This window comes from Ornithodoros turicata, chromosome 7 (assembly GCF_037126465.1).
Source record: "Ornithodoros turicata isolate Travis chromosome 7, ASM3712646v1, whole genome shotgun sequence".
NCBI lineage: Eukaryota > Metazoa > Arthropoda > Arachnida > Ixodida > Argasidae > Ornithodoros > Ornithodoros turicata.
The window spans coordinates 44,663,221-44,684,002 of NC_088207.1; the positions used below are offsets into that span (position 1 = coordinate 44,663,221).

The following is a 20,782-nucleotide window of genomic DNA, read 5'->3' on the forward strand; positions in this document are numbered from 1 at the left end:
CGAAAAGCGTCTTGTAACATCTCGATGCCGCCGCTTTGCGTCTGGGGCGACGCGGCGACGCCACAAGAAACGCGTTGGTGGCTCAGTTCCAGTCCAAGAGAACAGGCGGTGAAGGTTTACCAGGCCAGAGCGCTCGGGCTTCTTCAGATTATTGCAGAAAACAGGTCGTCACACTTACACCCACATGACGGCAGCAACGTACGTTTAATTAATTATTTCATTTCATTTGTATTGGTGACAGAAACTCATCAGCACACCTGTTTAAGCCATCAATATAGTTCTGTCGGCTGGACCTTCCAGGAAAAATAAAAAGCTACTAGCCGGTATTTTATTAATTTAATTTAATTAATTAGGGAATGCAGACTCCATATTGATGCATTTTATTAAGTTTCAATAGTCTGTCGTGCCGTTTATGTAACACCACAACCGCAAGTGTTGTCTCTGTTGTGAAGGATTTTCGAGGACTCCATTTGCGGAGGGCGACACCTGTTTCTGTTGTGTTTTTCTTTCTTCTTTTTTACTTTTTTTGTACGGTATCTTTGGGGGACGGTGGTTGCGATATCTTTAAGGGGTCTTGGGAGCTGCGGGGGTGATGGGAAAGTCCCTGTTTGTTGTACTGGTCTTGCAGATAGCGAGTCACACTTCATGTCAGTTCACTCTTCATCCGCAGAGGCTGTCGTGTTATTTTGATCGGATTTCACGGAATTAAAGATGGTCTTTGCTGGCACGGCAGGTCCTTCGCATCTACAGAGGGGTGCCACATACGTGACGTCTTCGATGCGCTTCAAGTGGGCTGTCTCGTGGGTGACATTGTTAAGGTTGCAGCTGTTGTCGTTGTTTGTAAAGTCCACAGACTTGCATCCGGGCACCCGCATGCAGATCTTGAAGCAGGCTTCCAGTGTGTCCACATACAATGCGTCGTGAGGGATGTTGTGACCCCGAATGCCCGAGTGGTCCTGGCGCCAGAAGTTTACTGGTAATAGCAAAAATATAGCGTATGTAAGATATATTTCTTGTCCAATGTCAAAGGTGTTTAGATAAGATTGTATAAAGGGAAAGTCCGCTCCCTGACGTAGTTGAAACAAATATGTCGGGCTAAAAAACAATTCTCCTGCGAGCCCTTTCGCGAGCCAAATCGACATATTTCCAGAAGTATTCGTATTTCGTCCTGACGGCAGACCTGCACCTACTGAGAGGAGCGGAGCTAAGCAGAGAACATCCTCTCCTACACCTCCTGCTCGACTGACTTCTTCGGGTTAAACCCGATTCCGCCCGGTTATTCTCCCCCGAAATGACCTCCGATCAATTCGGGTTAAACCTGATTTCTCCCCGAATTCCAGTCACTATGAAATCCTCAAGTGACGTTTCCACTGAAGACGAACAAAGGTCGCCACGTGTAACACATGTAAGATCGGGTCACTTACGTTCCCAGCAATATATACACCCATGTGTGTCAACACTGTCTATGCCTTCGGGGATTACCGCTGGAAGATCACGATTCCGAGAAAAAAAAAGAAAGAAAAAAACACAACTATCGCCCGATTTCTCCCCGAATTACAGATTTTAAAATAGCGCCCGATTTATACCCCCCGAATCTGAGAAAGGCATTTAACCCGAAAAAGTCACTCCCTACACGGTATACCCTGCAGCGGTACCCAATAATTATGCAGTAGGAGAGAACAAAGTCAGGTGCCAAGGGAACGCCCTCATATCCTCAACCTGACGTCACGCAGAAGTCTCTCCGCGCGCGAATTTCAAAACGTGTGTATTCTCATGAGTTATTGTGCCGAGCTCGGATCGGCGAAAAGCGAAGGAGGGATTCGGTAAATCAGGCAACACGATATACCCGCGGAAACAAATATATACGAAGTGATGCTTAACTTCTTCATATGGTTTACAAACATGTGGAACGTTCTCCATTCCCAACATAAAGCAATCATGCGTCATCAGACAAGGAACGCAAGGAAACATGCTTTGGAAAGCGTTACACGATAGTCTCTGTGACAGTTTCGTCTGTCATGTGTGCACTTACGCCGTTCGCAGTTGGAGCCACAGAATCCACATGGACATGCGCAAGTGTAAGCCTGGAATCTCCCTTTCACACTAATCGGCACGTCCGTGCAGCTGCCGCCATTTTTACACGGAGCGTCAGCACACGTTTGGATTCGCCGCTGAAACGAAACCACGATAAGTGCCGATTTAAGCGTCACAAAAAGGCGCGCATACATGTGCTCTACAATGCGCCACCTTGTTCGAAACACGGGTTGGTCGGGTATTTCTCAAGCAGCCCAACAACTTTTCGATTGACACCTTGGCCCTTAAATTAATTAATTTATTTAGCTCATTAGCTCTAATTAACTGGGCACAATGAAAAAATACTGACGATTGCAGTGTTAATTGGGTCACCCCGTACGTGACTTCAGTGCGACTGGGTGTAACGTTTATCCCAAGTTATTGCAGCGCCACAAACATAATTAACGCGAAGAAGACGAGGACAAAAACAGTTCGACCTTCCTTTTGCTAATCCTGGGTCATTCGGTAGGTCGCGCACTGGTTAAAATGTCAATGAGCATCAACATCCTACGTATTGCTGCTCGCACCGCACTATGATGCATATGATGGCACGACATGCAAATGGCATGTAAGGCGACTATATAGGTAACCTAACCTAGGTATCACCTATAGGCAACTGCTGTTCATGGGCACCATAAAAATACCAATAAATAAATACATAGGTTTGTCTAGCAATTCCGTCTTACCGTATCGACCAGGAACTCAGAACCGATTTCATCAAGCAACTGCTTCAACTGACCAATCGCGGACAGGAGCTCGCAGACTCCTCGGTCTCTGCGAATGTTGAGCGCCACACACTGTGGTTCCCGCAGGCAGGCCACCGTGCAGAGCAGCCGTGAACGGACCTTGGAAAGCGGGCTCCTCCGCAACACACCGTGCAGCTGTCGTCGATCGCGAAGCAGTGTCTTGAACACCGTCGTCTGAGTCGTCGCAGGTTTCTGGCAGCAGCTCAGAACCACAAGGAGAAGGACTTGGGTTAGGCTTAGCGTGAAGCCTAACATGGTTTTCATTATGTGCCGCTTGTTGACCGTCTGTATAGGGGAGCAGGGATTGAACGTAGGGCCGTTCTGGAGCATGAAATTTTGATGAAGTGGGACCTTTAGGGTCACGTTCCGTCGTTCGTCGACGTCAGGTCGACGTGTTTACTTCACGCTGTACTGAGTTTTTGAAGCTCTTGATGACCTCGGTTCTGGTTGAAGAGGTTTGAGCAGCGCTTGCGATTAACCGGGCCGTGCGCGGGATTTTATGTACCGCGAATATTAATGATGATAGGGATGAGTGTTGTTTCCAAATTTACTCCTATGGAGCACTAATTTCCCTCCCTCTTCCTGTACTCTAAAGGCCACTATATTGAACTTACCCCAAGTGTTTATGTAGAATTTTTCACATTTCGGAACACCGTTGTACCTGCGCAACAGATACGACCTTACGTGTCTCTGCACGTGACGTGAGTCTTATCACGGACGAGGCACAAATTTTATACTTTTGTAATTTTGGGCACGGGGCTGCCTCACCGGAGGCATTGCGGGGATGAAAAAAAAAAAAGGGTTTAAAATCCGTAAAGTGTACGCGAAAATGTTGATGACATCAAACCGGAACGAATCGAAAGTTACGATAGATGTGACATCTGCGTTCAGTAAGAATGGTTGCCGGTATGAGTTTTCATCTTGTGAGCAAGAATTTCGCAGCTCATGCCACACCGCTGACTTTTCGTCCATGTGTTTGGTGACCGGACGTTAATGTTCCCGCGATTTCAAAATGCCATTGGGGACTGCATCTCGTGCCTGCCTCACATCGTATACTCCCAAAATGTGGTGTGTGTGTGTGTGTGTGTGTGTGACGCGGAAGTATCATTTATAAAATTAAGTTCTTGTTTTGAGAGGTATGACGCCAGAGCGTTGCGCGATCTGCCACCAGTCAAGCAGCATTGCTCCTCCAAGGTTGATTTCCGTCTATACTCACCACAGCTGCTGCTCCAACGTGGGGCGGCGAGCGGAGACCGGGTGTGGATGACGTCACCCGTTCCTGGAGAACCCGAAACTATTAAGTTTTGCGGGTGCTTTACAAAAAATTCCTGCAAGCGCGTTAATGTTCCCTGACGTCATTCATATTTTGCGTACTGAGTCTTTGAGCGCGGTCGATTTGTAATACGAAATAAAATACATAGCATTTTGTTAGTCCGGCATCACACTGTAGATTGCTGAAGCTATACTGCAGCTGATATCGACAAAATATCTTTTATTTCGATCAACAGTGCAGAGGTATCGCATCTACTTTGTACAGCACCATCCAGGCACCCACACACTTCGCAGACGTTGTGTTAGCAGAGCTGCGTGCGTTGCGTCAGGTTGCTGGAACGGTTCGCTACAAGGTCATTGTGCATAACGTCTTTAAATCGAGAATCTTGAGATTGCGTGAACTAGATGCCCGCTCAGCAGAGGTGCACGCCTGGGCCCTTGCCGTGGGCAGCTAAAATGGAAAACGTGTCGTTAGAATCAGATAGAATGAATGGTCCCACAAACGGCCTGCAGTAAGAGCAAAATGACGAAACTTTGGCTCATGCGTGTGAACGGCAAGGAGAACTGACCACATCTGACCAAGAAAAAACTAAGCATAGTAACATTTGGACTTGGGACGTCCCAAACCCCACGCATTTCTGCAAAGAGTCCTCCAGTTCGGTGGTGTCACAAACCACTCGTTACCCAGAATTTCGTCGTTGGGGGAATGTTGGGTTCCGCAAGGGGCTGTATATATACATGTTTTTGACAAAATATTGCGCAGTCTCACAGAAGTTTAGGGAGGTGTCCTCCAGATTTTTGGGGGGTGTTTGGGGGGTCAGGATAAATCACTGACTCTAGTGAAGGCAACCGGAAGGTTAATTATTTATAACCGAGACTCATTAGCGAGATATTGTGCCCCGAAGGGTTTTACTAAACTAACGGCAAATCTAAAACGTGGCTTTGGGCGCTCTTTTTGGGTATCTTCGTGTCCCTGAGTATGTCTGCGTGTAAGTGAATTATTTTATATAGAAGTTGTAGGTCCGCGAATCTGCAGGGGCCGACCTTTCCATTCACCCACCGTGTCTTCTCTGGGATTGAAAAACTAAGGCAGTCCCACTATACAAAAAGAAAAAACCTCAGTGCTCTCAACTCCCCCGAAGAGAAGATGTCGCTGAACAGAGTTACCTAGAAGGCTGCTGAGAAAGGCATCGTAAGTCGCCGATGCCGTGACGACTCCCCGAGCGGCGGGGTTCCTTCGAACGGTGTGGACACGGAAGGTACGTCCGTCTTCTTCTGTGGGGCCGATGGCTTCCACCTCAACAACGTGATAGTCTATGAGTGCGGGATCGGCAACCAGACGACCTTTTACGCCATCGAATCCCAGATTGTGGGCTGCAAGGGCAGCTGCCGCCATAGTGTTCACGTTGTTTGGAGCCATACCACAGAGCTCACGTACAGGACCTGCGAATGGGAACGGAATGACTGGTGCTGTATAGGAGGCTCTATAGGGTTACTGTAATACGGAAGCGGCACATCCGGTACTAGCTACGACTTTTTATTGAGACCGAAATTACCGAAATTGCTTGGTCCCTGGCCCAATCCAGCCCAGCAACGCTCTGCGCTCAAAGGTCTTCTGACATTTCTGGACACCATCGGACTTCGATCGTTATTGTAAAGGGGCACGTTATTTTATTCCCCCCATTCCACCAAGCACTGGGGTAGAGTATCGCCTGTTGCGATGAAACTCCCCACTCTCCAAGGCCGAAAATAAAGTTGTTGTTGTTGTTATTGAGACGAAATTGCGGGACTCTGATGGGGCCGCTCTTTCAGTTGGGACTATGTTTCTGGTGGCATGATCCAACACCTCGCATGAACTGCGAATCATGTCACGAAGTTTTCGGCAATGGGGCAGGGGTCAGCCTTGATGGTGGTTCCACGTCATCGTCATTTCTGTATGTGTGCGCGCGTTGGCGTTCAACAAGGTAAAGTGGCACAGACGAGCTCGCTGTGTACCTAATACACAACAAGAAATCTAGTACTTCTCTCACTTCCATCAGCACGTTAATTTTGGTATACTCTTTATTATCGTCTATAACTCCCGCTTACGCTTTACCTCTTGGACAAGTTTCTATTACATGGTGTCCACAAATCAATTGATATATGTACGTACAATGTTGAAAGTACAGTGTTTTCTTTTCTCTTGATTGTGCAAAGCGCCATTCTAGAGCGATATATCTCCACTCAGCGCGCAAGTCGAAGTCCCTGGATCGCGTTGTCTGTATAGGACATCGACGTAATTCGCCGTTATGAGAAAGAGGGAAAGGGCGACAAATCGGATTCTCAGCGGCAAATAACAGAAATCGATCCACATGAAGCGAACAGTGTTTGAGGAATGCGTTTCGGTGAGTGGGTAGCCTCATTAGCGTGCAACGTGACGACTCTCATGGGCGTTGCCCCGTTCGGAAGACCCCGTCGGTCACGAGGAGGACCCTCACTCCCTCAACGGCGTTCCTTTCCTCACTCCAAGTCACGAGGTCCGCGAAGCATGCATTGCCATTCGACTTGGCATGGACGCACGCATGCCATAGTGTTTTTGCTGTTGTTGCCTTAGCGTGAGTCCGACCTGAACGTCGTGGCAGAAGCAGCAGGCCTACTTTTTACATTCTATCCATTCTATCCCCCCTCCTTTTCAAGCTGTCCACCTTTTATGTCCCAATTGATATTTCGGCAAACAAACAACAACTAACTTTATTTCGGTGATGTTGATAGGGGTGAACAAAACAATGAAGGGCAATGAATTTCTTGCGGACGGTCGAATCTGACTTTCTTTTTTTTTTTTTTCTAGTATCTTGTACAAGCCTGGTCACAAGAACAACAGAATGACAACAGAAATTCCATTTTGGAATTAGTTTACACTAAACTTGACTGAAAACCCTTTGGCTAGCTGTCACATCTTTCGGGAGGGGTTCTGCGTGTACTTTACATGGGGGAGAAGTGTCCCTGTCTCACAAGTGCACTACCAAATGTACCATTTCGGGGGGGGGGGGGTGAACACGAACCCCCTTGCTATGCCACTGCCCAGAGCACTTCAGCAAAAGATGCGCGCAACGCTGCGAGCGTTCAACGTCATGTCTTCTCGTGCTCTTCTATCCACGGGGAATGTCCTGTGGTTTAGCCACTAAGATATTCCGTAGCAGACGACAGGACCGATTGCGTCGTCTGTTATGTGCGGAGTACGCCATACCGATATTCCCGCGACTTGCCCAACACAAGACGCGCGGCGCATTCCGTTGGGATGCCGTTGTGTGAATACACGGTATATAGTTACCTTCGTAGAGAAGAGTTGGACGAGAAACAACAGCGTCGTTCCTAGCCTTGATATCTGCCCCGACGAGCTTGAGGCTTGTGGGATGCTTCGCCATGGTGATGGTGAGTTCTGCAAGGGCTCCCCTGTCCGCCATTGCACGGATGTCATGCAAGCCCCAGAGTGCCCCGCTCGGAACGTATAAGCCATGGCGCCCTTGACGTGCTGTTGACCGGAGCTTCAGCTCCGTCTCCGGGTCTGCGAGGGCTGACGGGGATCCCACCAGGTAGTCTGCGTGCCGAAGGAACAGCTCGCCATACGCCTTCGATATGGACGGGTGCGCTACCTGGTTCGCAACAACATAACAATGACGGTCTAATGGCTGCTACAAGGCCAAGTGAGCGCTTCAAAGTTGTCTTGGCACATATCGTTCCCTTGCCGGTTGGGAGAGAAAAGCGACAGCCAAGAAGGTTTTCACTGCAGCGTTTAGAATATAAATATATATATATATATATATATATATATATATATATATATATGGTGAATGGGGTACGGACGGCGGAAGCTCCGCCTTCGTCAGGACAAAAAAAGTTTTTTGTCCTGACGAAGGCGGAGCTTCCGCCGTAACGTAGACAACCCTTTTAGAATTCCAAGTCTCTTAAATGTAAATAAATTATCCCTTTTTTTCTTACTTCCCGTACCTTCGTAGTCTGTGTTTCAATTTTCATTTCAGCTATATATATATATTCCAGCTCACTTTTCACAATTTCAATTTTTTGCCATAATTTTTCTGTAGACCTTTGCAGTGCGGAACTTTCAGGCGACAGAAATAAATTACCAGTCATATAGGAGAGCACATAGGTAAATTCTTCGCCTAATTGTTTATTTATTTATTTGTTTCTTCTTTTTGCTATGGTGCAATCGTTATATAGACCGTTCGGAGGGCACGTCACGGTTATCCTGACCCATGTGGAAGTTGTATTCACGTAGCAAAGCGGCAAAGCTCACAAACTGCGTACAGAAGTATATATAGTTGAGGCTGCAACAAGCTGTTTACTTAGATGGCAGAAAAAGGCCCGACATCTTAGATCGCGCACGAGCAGTTCGTAATGCAAAAGAATGTCTCTGCAAACCTCAAAGCCACTGATGCAGACAATTCCACGGTAGTCGTCCGCGTAAGCGACCCTGTGCAAGGCACTACACGAAACTATATACTTTGCGAATCACCGCGTGATAAGCACCTAACAGCTTTTCTTTATCGTCTATGCAAACAGCTGTCTGTCCATAGGCACGAACTCCGAACAGCAGAAAACTTTGGCGAAAATTCAGCGTAGTGCCGGAAATGCCAAGGGATTGTATCGGGACGTGAAGACACAAATTACCTACATTATGGAAGGCTAAAACACTTTCATTCCGGCTCCGATGGGTTAAACGCGACACATTTTTGTCGTTACGAGTAGATCCCGAATTTCTAGGCAAATATTTAGTTTTTCTGTAGTCCTAATAGTGCCTGTTCAGTACAGGGGCACGAATTGGCTGTTGGGGAACATAGCATTGATTTTATTCTGCCTATAAATCCATATTTCGGTGTTAGTGCCTATTTTGGCGCAAATGCCTGAAACGCCGCTTTTGCTTCCAATATTGCCTAAAATTGGATTAGAGAGGCTAAGATTACAGAAAGCGCCATTTACACGTGTAACGGGCCTGGTAATGTCATAAGTCCCCATGTCGTACGAGAGAAATATTCTGCTGTACGAGTCAGTCCTTTCGACAAATACTTCTAGTAGCGCTGGCGCACACACGCCTGCGACTGCGAAGAGATAATTCATACAGGTCATGTACTATATATTCCAAGGAAAATAACAGATTCACCTTTAATTTTGTCTCTCTCTTTTTCTTTTTTTCTTTTTTTTGCGAACTTCACTCATTCTGCAATCTGTACTTTCAACAGGGCCGATCACATGTCCAACAAACGGTACCTATAACACCACTTCTAGTGTATAAATCGATATTTTTGCTGCCTATAGTACAGGCGCCCAAGTGCTCATCTAGCTCTTCCTTGTAGAAAGCGCCTTCGAATCTCTGCAAGCTTTCGAACCCCCAGCACCAACATCACATCAAATAAACCTAAAAACCGCACGAACACGTGACACACAATTGATGACACTAAAACTAGCAGGTGTTGCATGCGAGGGCACGAAAGTTGGCCTGACACAGATCATCCTTTCTTGCAGGCAACGAGACTCATGACTGGGTCTTGTCCATTCGTGTGTGTTCTATTGCTCCATACCCAAGGAATATGTGGCCTACATGTCCGTTACACTAGTATGATTGCCTCCTAGGCTCCTACCACTGTATATAGTCAAACTCCTTTATAGCGAACACCTTTTTAACGAAAATACCACTACAGCAAATTTTTTTGCGGTTCCGCTGGAGCCCTATAGGTCCAATGATGGACATCCTTTTTAACGAAAATACCTTTACTATAATTTTTTTTTTTGCTGTCCCCTGAGTTTCGTTGTAAAGGAGTTTGACTGTACTCAACAGATCATTCCACACAGCAGCGAACGGTACCCATGGAATATTGATCTTATAGCAAAATACTTACCTCCACCACAATATCGGGCCTTCGAGAAGCAAACTGCGCCAGGTCTTCGAGGACCAGATGTTGGGGCAAGCCTTGTACTCGACCTCTGCTCCAGACGAATGCCAGCTCGAAGGCGTCGGGCCTCCGCTGAACCTCGGCTGCGAGAAACTGACCCAGGTGGCCGAAGCCCACGATACCTATCCTTCGCCTCATGGCCGAGTGAAGACTTTCCGAGCGACGACTACAAACGTGGGGGAGGGGCTAGAGAGGGGCCTTTATCGGTGTCTGGTTTATGGCGGGACCTCATTATTGCCCAGCAAGGTCGGCCTGGCTGAACCCGCCGTGAACACGCGTGAGCGGTCGGTGTACACGAGATGATTGCAATGAGCGGGAGGAGGAAGCTTGCACGGGAACACGATGGAACGTAAATATAATTGTTTCGAGGCTGGAACACACGCGACACAAACCTCAAGCTGCCTCACCATGTGTTCGCCCCCGCGGAATATTCTAGTGGAAGAAAAATAAAAAACTGTACACTGGTGGAAGGTTGGAGGGCCGTTACTCTGACAGCAATACAAAAGGGACGGGATGATTCATTTCCGTTGCCAAAGGCGGGTGATTATGATGATTCAGGAGTTTCATGGCGCACAAGGAATTAAGGCTATCGCGCGCCATAAACAGTGGGGATGATTGTGACCAGGTGAGGGTCTCTAACCAGTAGTCCAGAGCCCCTCCCCCCCCCCGCCCCCAAGCACAGGGGAGGGGACGTCATTATTACAGTTACGTCATAACGGCTCAACGTATATCAGTACCTGCCTGTGTCTAAAGCTCGAATAGCAAGCACCCCCTCCCCTGCAGGGAGGGGGGGGGGGTGATGTAAGGGGAAGGTCCCTGTAGGGACTTCAGAGGGGGTGCAAAGGTAAAAAAAGTTAGGGGGTGTCGCTAAACGTTTAGGGGGTGCAGGGGGGGGGGGGTTACGACATGTAGCGGTTTCTTTGTCGAAGCACATAGCGGGGGAGGGGAAAAACCTATGTTTAACCAAATGATTTTCTTTTTGGGGGGGCATGATGCAGGGCAGAATACCCCGTAGCCTGAAGCGTTTGCTGCGGGAAAGGGGGAAGGGCATTGTGCTCCAGCATAGCTGGGCGAACTTACTCATGAGTGCTCTTCGCCCTCACCTCACGCCCATGAGGTGAGTGAAGGGCACGTGGTGAAGGGAAACTGTCGATGAGGCCTTCCGTGAGCACTCGTGAGGCCTTGCCCCTCGCCCTCGTGAGACCCACCATGAGTGCACTCACTGATGAAGTCTTTGAAGGGTGTGAGGCCTGCTATGGGGCACTCACTAATGAGGCCCATTAGCAGTAATCACCCACTCAGATATAGTGCTTCTGCTTGAAGCATAGCGATGCAACTTGAATTATTAGTTAAAAATATGACAGTTATGGAAAACGCCAGACTGCGGCGGGATTTGAACCACGCATCACTCGATTACCTGTCGTCGAGCGCCTTGACAACTTGAGGCTGTTGTCCGTGACGCCCCTTGGCAAATTGAGGCGCGTGTTTGTCTGTTAAGCCTCAGCACAATTACTTTCTATCTAGAGTTATTCGCTGCCGCTTTGGTGACGTGACCACCGGTATGTGCCACTTTAAAGAAGCGCTGTACAAGATTCTAGCAACATTTTGTTTTATTTAACTTCCACAGGAACACAGCGGAGCAATGTAGTTTGAAATTGTTTACCGCTTTGGTACTAGTGGTACAACCACAAGCATACTGCATTTTAAAGGGGGCGTTGCACACACGTATTTAAGGATTTTATTTAACTTCTGCCAGAAGCACAGTAGAGCAATGTAATTTGAGGTACTGTCTAACGCTTCGGTGCCTGTGGTACAATTACCGGCATGATGCAATTTAAAGGGGTGGTGCACACGATTTCGCGGCAGTACAGGTGCTATTTGGCATCGACACAAAAGGAGCAGGATTCACCCGTTGTGTCCGACAGCAAAGCCAAGCCTTTTCGACGACTTATATGCTATGCCCTTCCACTGGGATTGTAGCAGAGGCAACCGCAAAATTACGAAAAGACGGCAGCAGAGCCGTTCAAAACTGGCGCAGCCCCTCGTATCATGGTGCCAGAGGCATATTGTCGACTACTTATGCCATATGCCCTTCTACTGCTATTGTTGTAACAGAGGCGACCGCAAATTCGGAAAAGCCGGCAGCAGAGCCAACACCACCTAGATAGAGAAAGTCTGCTTAGTCGTCGAAGTGACGTAACAACTAAAAGTCAGCCAATCGGGATCGTGTTTTCAACGGCGGTTGCCAATCACGAACGTGCTTTTAGCGGTCGTAGGAGACGAACCACCGTCGTCTGCGAGTAGTGATTGAACGTCCCCGCGTACTTAAACGGTCCCATATCTTTCTCAAGACTGATTTTCTGGAAAGTGTGTTGTACCTTTCGTCTACCGATTCAGGTCTACAAGTTCTAACTTAGCTGCAATCACATGCGAGTTCTTGAATTCGCAGAACGGCGACACGCAGTAGCAGACGAATTCTGACGTTATATGTCCACGTAGCCAAGGTGAGAGAGGAGGCAATAAGCAGGCCCTCTCTATCTAGATGGCGTTGGCAGAGCCGTTATGTTTCCCTTGTTGTTATGTTATGTTGTGAGGCCTGCTATGAGTTGAAGGCATATAGGTTTAGGGCATAGGTTATATGATAGGGCATAGGTCATATGATAGGTCATAGGTATAGGTCATATAGGACTGCCATGAGTTGAAGGTTTAAGTATATTACGTCTTCTGTACTTATAGCACTTGGTACTTCAAGTACTCCTCATCTCAGGCCTCGCTTGCCATCAAACAACTGTGACGCATACTAAGCCCCCTGTTGCCCACTCCTTCCTGCTGTACTCTCTCCATCTGTCCACGTCTGTATGCCACTCATAGCCACAGTTGCTTCGCGGCGCTAATAGAGAACAGAAAAAAAAATGTATCCCCCCCTTCTTTACAAAAAAAAAGCCTACAATTTATGAGAACCTCAGAAATGCTCCCCTTACTGAAAATAACCTTTTATGGTCTTTTTTTCTATGCCCTTTCACCATGTTCCACTATGCACAGCTATGTGTTCGGTTGACATTATGTATTGTATTCTTACATTATTTTTATGTGTTTAGAGTACAAGACAGATTCTGGTCCACACTGACGACATATTGTTCATGAAAATTAGTTTAATGAATAATCATCAGGGTAAGGGAGACTTGTGTCAATGACGGACTTTGTCGTGTTTTGACACAGAGTCAAGTCGCTACTGTTTGGTCGCAAGTATATTTGCGTACAAATCTTGCATGTGGCAACTCACTGAAGGCCCGATTTGCTAGAGGTCCACATTTGACGTCTAATATAGGCACCCAGCTCAGAGTCACTTTCCTGCATTTCTTGCAACACAGCTATGCTAAGCGACTGCAAATTCGAAATCTCGTCAGAGTCTTGACTGCCACACTGTTGTACTGTTTTAACAAACTGGACTGCATGCGCCAAGAATTTCTTGAATACGTTACTGTCAGAACTAGGACCACTTTCGATATGCGTCTTCTTCATCTGCAATTTGAGCAAGAACAGGCCCAGCACGACCAAGTTCCCTTTGAGCTCTATGCACTCTTGAGGAACATCTGGGGTGTTTTTAAGGCAGAATACAAGGAGGTCCGATAAGGCTATGGTGCAATGCTCCAAGAAATCCCCTTGCTCCAGAATGACAATATTCAGAAAAACCCCGCATGCTGTCTCAAGGCGTTCCGCTGCAGAGCTGTCCTCGCGGACTTCATTCCACTGTTCACTGAGGTACTCGACAAGGCACAGGAGGAAGGAATTGTGGAAGACTACGACTGGCCGTAACTTGTCATCTGCTGTCACGTGACACAATCCTGGCACTAGCAAAGGAATCAGTTGCTTTTGCTCGGAAGCTAATCGAAGAAGAATTGGCAACACTTGTGCCACTTGGTTACGTAGGCACGTTGAGTCTTCAGCTAGCCAGGCACAGAGGACACGGGCAGTTGCTAGAACCATACTGTCATCCGTCTCATTTTCTGTGGCCTGCGAACGCAGAAAAAAAAAAAAAATGAAGTAACGCTTTATATTACCACTATCTTCGGCAAAATAATGAAAAGAAAAATGTCAGAGCTGAGGTACCACCTTCATTTCAGAATAAGGGTTGGACTGACTAACAAAGTCTAGTGAAGCCACAGACACACACACAGCTTACACAGTGCAGCCGACAGAAAGCTTCAAAATGTGACATGAAAAGTAAAGGTTCGGGTAGTGTTTAGTTCATTCGGTGATCACACATGAATAGAGCGCGGATTTTCACGCAAATGCACGTTTTTTTATCTCTATATGGTTTCGTATCTGGACGATGAAAAAACACTCTTGGCCTTGAGGATCGATCAGAGGGATTCTAAGGTGCATATACATGCATGTTTTGCACATTGTGGCATATTTAGCATGAAAGCTTACTTCTTTTTTCATAGACGGTTTTGTTGGTTTGGGGATGGCGTTGGGTTGTCTTTTGCGAAAATTGTGGTCTGAATAGAATAGTTTTAGGGTTCTTCATTTTCGAGTTTTATGATTTTTCAAATTCGGGGGAAAAGTTGGGTGCTATTTACACACAACAACTCGGGGAGAAATCGGACGCTACGATCTCTGTTTGATATGTCATCGAGAAATTTTCGGGTGAAACGAAAGGCATATGAAACAAGCCACTGCTGTGACACTGGGACGAGACACAGGAATCTTTATATTTCCGCTTGGAACTGGGGGCCAGTGAATGACCGTGGTACTCAAACACTCGTCCAAGCTCCATAAAAGCTCGTCTTTTTTCTACTGCAGGAGGGGATGAAGGATGGAAGTCACTGAAAAGGTTAGCCAGCTGTAGAACTCGAACCCACATCTTCTGGTTGTCACAAATAGCTCTTTTTGCTGATATTACGATTCACTTTTCCGAGGGTTTATCTAGAACGACACACTGAAGGACCGCAAGGATTTTGTGTAGATATCGCGTCTTACCCGAATTCTTGAAAACTTGCCACATTACCGTTACGAAGATGGGCAGCATTCGCATTTTAGTCGGCATGATGTAGTGCCGAACGCAAAGCCATGACGAAACAAGCCTGAGCATGGGCAACAAGAAAAGAACATGAACATACGTGCATGTTCGTGTTTTTCACGTTGCCCATGCTCCTGCTTCTTTCGGCATCGGTTTCGTGCACCAGCTATCATGCGTTTATGCTATTTTACCAATCACGATCACAAAGCCTGTTGCTCCACGATTTATATCTGTGGCGTAAGTATTCTTTGTTGTGTGCTGCAGAATGAAGGCGGCTTTGTTTTACTGCGTTGTCCCTAATAAAATACTCACTCTCTTTTAAATACGGATTTGGTACATGGCTTTCGTACCAAGAACAATGAAAAACATTGCATATATGGAGGATGTTTGCTGCATATTTTGAAGATTTTCAGTGCATAGTTGCATGTATATTTATCCGCACTGTACATGACATTCCTTGATTCGTTACAATATGTGGAGCTTGCCAGTGAATGTGTCGTATGCTAGTATAGCTGTACTGTGAGATGAATACCTTGAGCATAAATGTGATGACACTCTTGAATGTCTCGCGGACACAGCCAAGAACTTGGTTTAGCCTTGATGCAGAAATCACGTCCATGTTCTGAAATGCAACTTCCAAGATCTGATAGCAAGGAATTAATATTGCAACATCTGGCTTTTCTAGAAGTTGAAGTTGAACTTCTGTGCCTGCTAAGGTTATGGCGAGGCTAAACTGGGAATCGTCCCATTCTGCAATAAACGGGGATCCGTATTTGCAAAGCACCGAGCCCAAGAGGGTAAAAGCTGCTGTCCGCATTTCTGAACCCAGACGGCTTGTAAGCATGTCTTTAAGTCCACACCGCAGGTCACCAAAGATGATGTGTTCGCTGCTCTCAGGAACAGCGCATCGACTCAGGAGGCTAGAAAGGCAACGACACAGTTCAAACTTATGGGATCCCTGATCACGTCTAAACCTTTCAGCAGCGTGCTTTAGCACATCCTCTAACCAGGCTTCCGAAATATCTGAACTAGAGCAGTCCACAGCAGTAGCCAGAATGTTTAGTGCTTCTGAAATGCCCTCATTCTTGTAGGCGTTTGCAAGAAGTGGGCCAAAGCCCAACTGAAGTAATGTCTCACAGCCAAACTGGTGTTTCGAGAGTTCGCTAAGGCAAGAAAACACCTGGCTCTTCAATTCTTTGTCTTCACTTTGAAGGAGTGGCTTCAGTGCTTCTATTGCTGGCAGTAACTGGGCGCTGACATCAGAGTGTGAAGCAAATGTAGTGAGGATCTGCACAGCGAGTGACTGAAACATTTCTGGGGGGCATTCTGAGGGACAGTCTGTCACAAGCAACAACTTCGTAAGAAATGGTACCCCCATATCGTTTAGTATTCTGGAGCGAATGGCTTCCGACATGAGAGCAGGGTTGACGGCTTTGGTGAGGACTAGGATGGCGGAAAATTTTTCTGTATCACACTTCGCGTTTCGCAAAGCTGCGAGCGTGGCTTCCAGATGGGGGGAATGAGAACATTCGGCTCGATCTCTTTGGTCTAGTTCCATCACGTACAAGCCTTTGTATCCCTATCACGACGACAGTGTAGCACGGTCAGGCACAGACACCACACACCTAACTAGATTGTTTGTTATGTGCGCAATCCGAGACGCGAACATGCGAGCAACAAACACGAACGCACGAACCACGCGGACCGACCACTCACCGGCGACGAAACGCGAAACCCGAAACAGTCAAAAGCAGCTCAAAACGGCTCAAAACCACGGCGGCCATCCTCCCACTGAAAAAAAGATGAAGTTTTGACGCATAATTTGTTTGTTTTAAAGCTATGTAACTTATTTCAAAATAGGAAGTAAATCATTACTGATTCTTGTTCACAGCCAATCACAGCCTTCGCTTCATACATGCTCACGACAGTTGCAGACCATCATCATCATTAATGATTGTGTGATTGTAGCGCTGTGGGCTGTGGCGCGCTTTTATGAAGAAGACGAAATCTAGCGGTAAAGCGTCGTCTTGTTGTAGCTCTAAAGTTGAATACGGAGAGTTGTAAAAAGCCGTTTACTGCCGAAGGGGTCACGTAATGTTTATATTCTCAACTGTTGACGTTGCCGAAGGGTGCAAGGAAAGGTAATCAATAAACTTTTTATGCAACGATCCAGCTGTGTGACGCGGAGAGGCTTGTAATCATATTGAAGTAAGACCCTCGAAGCAATGTTATCACGTTGCTTTGTACGTGGTTTTTCTCCGATACGTTTTTAGAAACCAATAATTATTTCATTTACTCATAAATTCGACGAGTCAAATTGCTGAGCTGCAGCCATTTGTTCGGTAAGGCCTGCATGTTTCAGCGAACTAGAGCAAAGCCACTATTTTCTACCACCGAATAGTTTAGTTTTCGAGTTTTCGACGCAGACGACAGAGTAGCCGTCAGCACCCACGTCCTGAGGTGCACAAACAGATGCAAATTTTACCTCTGAAGCACCGTGCAGATGGTGAATTTATGAAAATTACTTTGCAATTCCATTCATTTCATTTCATCCCATCCATTTCAGCCATTCTGATCATGAATCTTCTGCAATTTCAGATGACAGATCTTCAGGCAGCCGCGTGCAATTATGAGGAAGCAGAAAGTTATGGTCCTTTGAAGATACATAAGCTTGAGGTACACTTTTGTTTTGCAGTTGAATCTGGACTTACATTGTTGTTAAAATGGCTCCATAGGGGAATGGTATTTCTGCGTCTGACATTAAAAAACTGGAAGAAGCTGGATTTAACACCGTGGAGGCAGTAGCATATGCTCCAAAGAAACAGCTTCTGGCGATAAAAGGTATCAGTGAAGCCAAAGCTGACAAACTCTTGGTAAGCAGCTTAGTTTTCACTATAGTGGTTAGAGTTCCGCTAAGATTCACAACCTTTAAATTACCAGGCGGAGGCAGCAAAGCTGGTACCATTAGGATTTACAACAGCAACGGAAATTCATCAAAAACGCTCAGACATAGTCCAGATTACAACTGGCTCGACAGAACTGGATAAACTTCTAGGTGGTGGCATTGAAACTGGATCCATTACTGAGGTATGAATCAGCATGAACGTGATTTGGCACTCTTATTCATAAAAATGCGTACTATGTGATGGACGAGAACACAACAAGACAGAGAGCGTACAACACAGTGTTGCCAGCAAGTCAGGAAGATTGTCACGTTGCACACTTGAACATAGGGAATTCCCACATCACGATGTCATCATGCTCTCAACACACTGTGGCAACCAATAAGATCTGACTCCCACTTTTTCCTCCAGTTCCACTCAGTGATCCCAGCTTATCAATTGTCAGTGCTTTTTATGCTTGGATATGGTGACATTCCTTGAGATTGAGGGACGACAACGGGAACAAACACCAAGCAACAGGACCTCTCGCATCCTGTTCCCGCAATCGTTGTAGAGGACACCAGATTCCAGGACACAAAAGCTAAACTTCATTCTAAACAAATTTTTGTGGAATAGATTCATTGTGGCTACCTCAACTTCTTACCCTAGTAGCATTCGAATTTGAGTAACAATTGTTGTGACCACATTTAGTTGAGTTCAAGTGAGAAAGAAGAAAAAAATCATAACTGCTCATACATCAGCTGCTGGCAAATTGAAATGAAATTTGTTTTCCTCTTCAGATATTCGGGGAGTTTCGGACTGGGAAGACACAGCTGTGCCACATGCTGGCTGTTACCTGCCAGTTACCAATTGAGCACAGCGGAGGGGAAGGAAAATGCTTGTACATAGACACAGAAGGGACATTTCGTCCCGAACGGCTATTGGCAGTGGCAGAAAAGTATGGCCTTTCAGGGCCTGATGTCTTGGACAATGTTGCCTATGCCAGGGCCTACAATTCAGATCATCAAACTCAACTTCTAATACAGGCAAGTCTTCCGTTGAATGGTAGCTACGTTATGAAATAAGTATGGTTGAATCCATTAAATGCCTAAGGTTTTCCCTAGCTCAGAAATGCAAACATTGTGGATGTTTATTGACAGGGGGGGGGGGGAGACAAGCAAATTAAACTGAATTGAACATATATTTATAATGATCAAGTGCTGGCCATTCTTGAGCATGCATTGAGTGAGCCATGCTTGGCCCTTGAGTGAGGGGAAAGCATTAGACAGTGAATACTGCAACTGCCATTACTGATCTGGCATGGTTTACCTCTAATCCTCATCCTCATAGTGTCCAGTTGCATATTTCAATTAAAACATTTCTCGTTGGTTGGAGGGGTAGCTAGCATGGTGTATCTGGTAGCATATCTGGCTCGATTTGAATCCTGCTGTTGGCATCTTCTCATCAGTTGCCATTCATTAAATGTTTTCTCTTTTGCCAGGCATCAGCCATGATGGCGGAGACTCGCTATGCCCTTCTGATCGTGGACTCTGCCACTGCTCTTTACCGGACAGACTATTCTGGGCGAGGAGAACTCAGCGCCCGCCAGATGCACTTGGCACGCTTCCTACGTATGCTCTTGCGCTTAGCGGATGAGTTTGGAGTTGCAGTGGTAATTTCCAATCAGGTGAGAAATATGTACGGACACATGTGAGAGACACCTTGAGTGTGGTGTGATTTAACGTGCTGTTTAGGGTGGGGACCGGTAGACCTAGAGGGTCGTCTTGCTGCATTTCAAAGGTGGTATGCTGAGTAGACATGCCTTAGAGTTTCTGTCTATCATTTCTGTCCGGAAACTCTCCATTCTTAACACTACTGCCATTTGTTGCCCATGTGCATCAGTAACCCCTCCCTTCACCCGAAAACCTCCCATCCTCTTCGCTTCGTTTTTTATGTGTTTCTTGAGGTTTCCTGAATGTATTCCTGAGGGCGGAAGTGTGTGCGCAGACAAACTGAATTGGTGCAGGAGTCTCTGTCTGTGACAGGCAGGTCTCTGACAGCAATAGCAGCACAAACCATGGCATTCAGAAACCAGGTTTGTGTGCAAGCAAGGCGGCCACTGTTCCAGAAGAGCATTGAGATTTGTATCGCCCAGGTGTCTTCATAACATTCTGATGTAGATGTCTCGTACTCGTTACGTTGTGATGAAAAAGAAGGGGGAACAAATGTTGCTGGGCTCTGGAGGCATAAACCAAAAACTGCTTAGAAATATATGCATTTGGCACATACAGCTCCCATCTAGCTAGAATGAAATGCATTATGTCCGAGAAAGAAAAAAGAAATGAGAGTGAGTCACACTACGTTGGTTCTCGACTGGGATGTACCTTTTTTTGGCAGGTCGTAGCCCAAGTGGATGGGGCAGCCATGTTCTCGGCAGATCCCAAGAAGCCCATTGGAGGTAATATCATGGCCCACGCATCCACTACGAGATTGTACCTCCGTAAAGGCAGAGGAGAGACACGCATCTGCAAGATTTACGACTCTCCTTGCCTTCCTGAGGCCGAAGCGATGTTCGCCATTACAGCACAAGGAATCGCCGATGTCAAAGAATAAGGTGAACGTCATGCCTGCCTCTACTGTACAGTGCCTCTTTTCCCTGCCTATCATTACTTAGTTGACTTGAACAGCTACGAATAGATTGAATAAAACCCTAATCATTCAAGTTGACATTGTGTGTGTGTGTAAGTATATGAGTATGAATGAATGCGAGCAAGAATGTAATGGTTGCAACAAAATTGGAATGATCAGAGTATGTGTTCCAATTTAGAGACAGTTCAT

At 46.4% G+C, this 20,782-nt stretch overlaps 4 protein-coding genes across 6 annotated transcripts; 1 reads left to right on the forward strand and 3 right to left on the reverse strand.

Annotated features, from left to right (window-relative positions):
- Positions 1 to 321: 321 nt before the first annotated feature.
- On the reverse strand, positions 322 to 3,328 carry LOC135399929 (uncharacterized). The gene is made up of 3 exons (XM_064631666.1): positions 2,760 to 3,328; positions 2,033 to 2,171; positions 322 to 973 (listed from the first exon to the last, which is right to left on the reverse strand). Exons 1-3 carry the CDS (start codon positions 3,147 to 3,149, stop codon positions 654 to 656), a joined length of 849 nt encoding a protein of 282 aa, XP_064487736.1. The 5' UTR covers positions 3,150 to 3,328; the 3' UTR covers positions 322 to 653.
- Positions 3,329 to 4,294: 966 nt separating this feature from the next.
- LOC135399930 (aspartate dehydrogenase domain-containing protein-like) lies at positions 4,295 to 10,207 on the reverse strand. Its single transcript, XM_064631667.1, has 4 exons — positions 9,986 to 10,207; positions 7,402 to 7,723; positions 5,259 to 5,534; positions 4,295 to 4,542 (listed from the first exon to the last, which is right to left on the reverse strand). The coding sequence occupies exons 1-4, from the start codon at positions 10,175 to 10,177 to the stop codon at positions 4,505 to 4,507; spliced, it is 828 nt and encodes a 275-aa protein (XP_064487737.1). The 5' UTR covers positions 10,178 to 10,207; the 3' UTR covers positions 4,295 to 4,504.
- Positions 10,208 to 13,171: 2,964 nt separating this feature from the next.
- On the reverse strand, positions 13,172 to 16,945 carry LOC135401226 (neurochondrin-like). The gene is made up of 2 exons (XM_064633504.1): positions 15,595 to 16,945; positions 13,172 to 14,053 (listed from the first exon to the last, which is right to left on the reverse strand). Exons 1-2 carry the CDS (start codon positions 16,618 to 16,620, stop codon positions 13,319 to 13,321), a joined length of 1,761 nt encoding a protein of 586 aa, XP_064489574.1. The 5' UTR covers positions 16,621 to 16,945; the 3' UTR covers positions 13,172 to 13,318.
- A 34-nt stretch (positions 16,946 to 16,979) lies between these two features.
- On the forward strand, positions 16,980 to 20,671 carry LOC135401227 (DNA repair protein RAD51 homolog 1-like). Of its 3 annotated transcripts, none has more exons than XM_064633507.1 (7): positions 16,980 to 17,076; positions 17,661 to 17,738; positions 17,798 to 17,935; positions 18,003 to 18,149; positions 18,745 to 18,990; positions 19,446 to 19,631; positions 20,342 to 20,671. In XM_064633507.1, exons 2-7 carry the CDS (start codon positions 17,661 to 17,663, stop codon positions 20,555 to 20,557), a joined length of 1,011 nt encoding a protein of 336 aa, XP_064489577.1. In that variant the 5' UTR covers positions 16,980 to 17,076; the 3' UTR covers positions 20,558 to 20,671. The 3 variants fall into 3 exon arrangements, with proteins under 3 accessions (XP_064489577.1, XP_064489576.1, XP_064489575.1); XM_064633506.1 differs by having other exon boundaries at positions 17,003 to 17,203; XM_064633505.1 differs by lacking the exon at positions 16,980 to 17,076 and adding an exon at positions 17,507 to 17,568.
- Positions 20,672 to 20,782: the final 111 nt, after the last annotated feature.

Coding starts and splice junctions, on each gene's coding strand:
- LOC135401227 (XM_064633505.1), top strand. Junction 18,150..18,744: donor AAACTGGATCCATTACTGAG/GTATGAATCAGC, acceptor TTTCCTCTTCAG/ATATTCGGGGAGTTTCGGAC. Junction 18,991..19,445: donor AAACTCAACTTCTAATACAG/GCAAGTCTTCCG, acceptor CTCTTTTGCCAG/GCATCAGCCATGATGGCGGA.
- LOC135399929 (XM_064631666.1), bottom strand. CDS start 3,149: ATGCTCCAGAACGGCCCTACGTTCAATCCCTGCTCCCCTATACAGACG. Junction 2,172..2,759: donor CTGAGTTCCTGGTCGATACG/GTAAGACGGAAT, acceptor GTTTCGTTTCAG/CGGCGAATCCAAACGTGTGC. Junction 974..2,032: donor TGGCTCCAACTGCGAACGGC/GTAAGTGCACAC, acceptor TGCTATTACCAG/TAAACTTCTGGCGCCAGGAC.
- LOC135401226 (XM_064633504.1), bottom strand. CDS start 16,620: ATGGAACTAGACCAAAGAGATCGAGCCGAATGTTCTCATTCCCCCCAT. Junction 14,054..15,594: donor TCATCACATTTATGCTCAAG/GTATTCATCTCA, acceptor CTGCGTTCGCAG/GCCACAGAAAATGAGACGGA.
- LOC135399930 (XM_064631667.1), bottom strand. CDS start 10,177: ATGAGGCGAAGGATAGGTATCGTGGGCTTCGGCCACCTGGGTCAGTTT. Junction 7,724..9,985: donor GGCCCGATATTGTGGTGGAG/GTAAGTATTTTG, acceptor GTTGCGAACCAG/GTAGCGCACCCGTCCATATC. Junction 4,543..5,258: donor CTTTCTCAGCAGCCTTCTAG/GTAACTCTGTTC, acceptor TTTCCATTTTAG/CTGCCCACGGCAAGGGCCCA.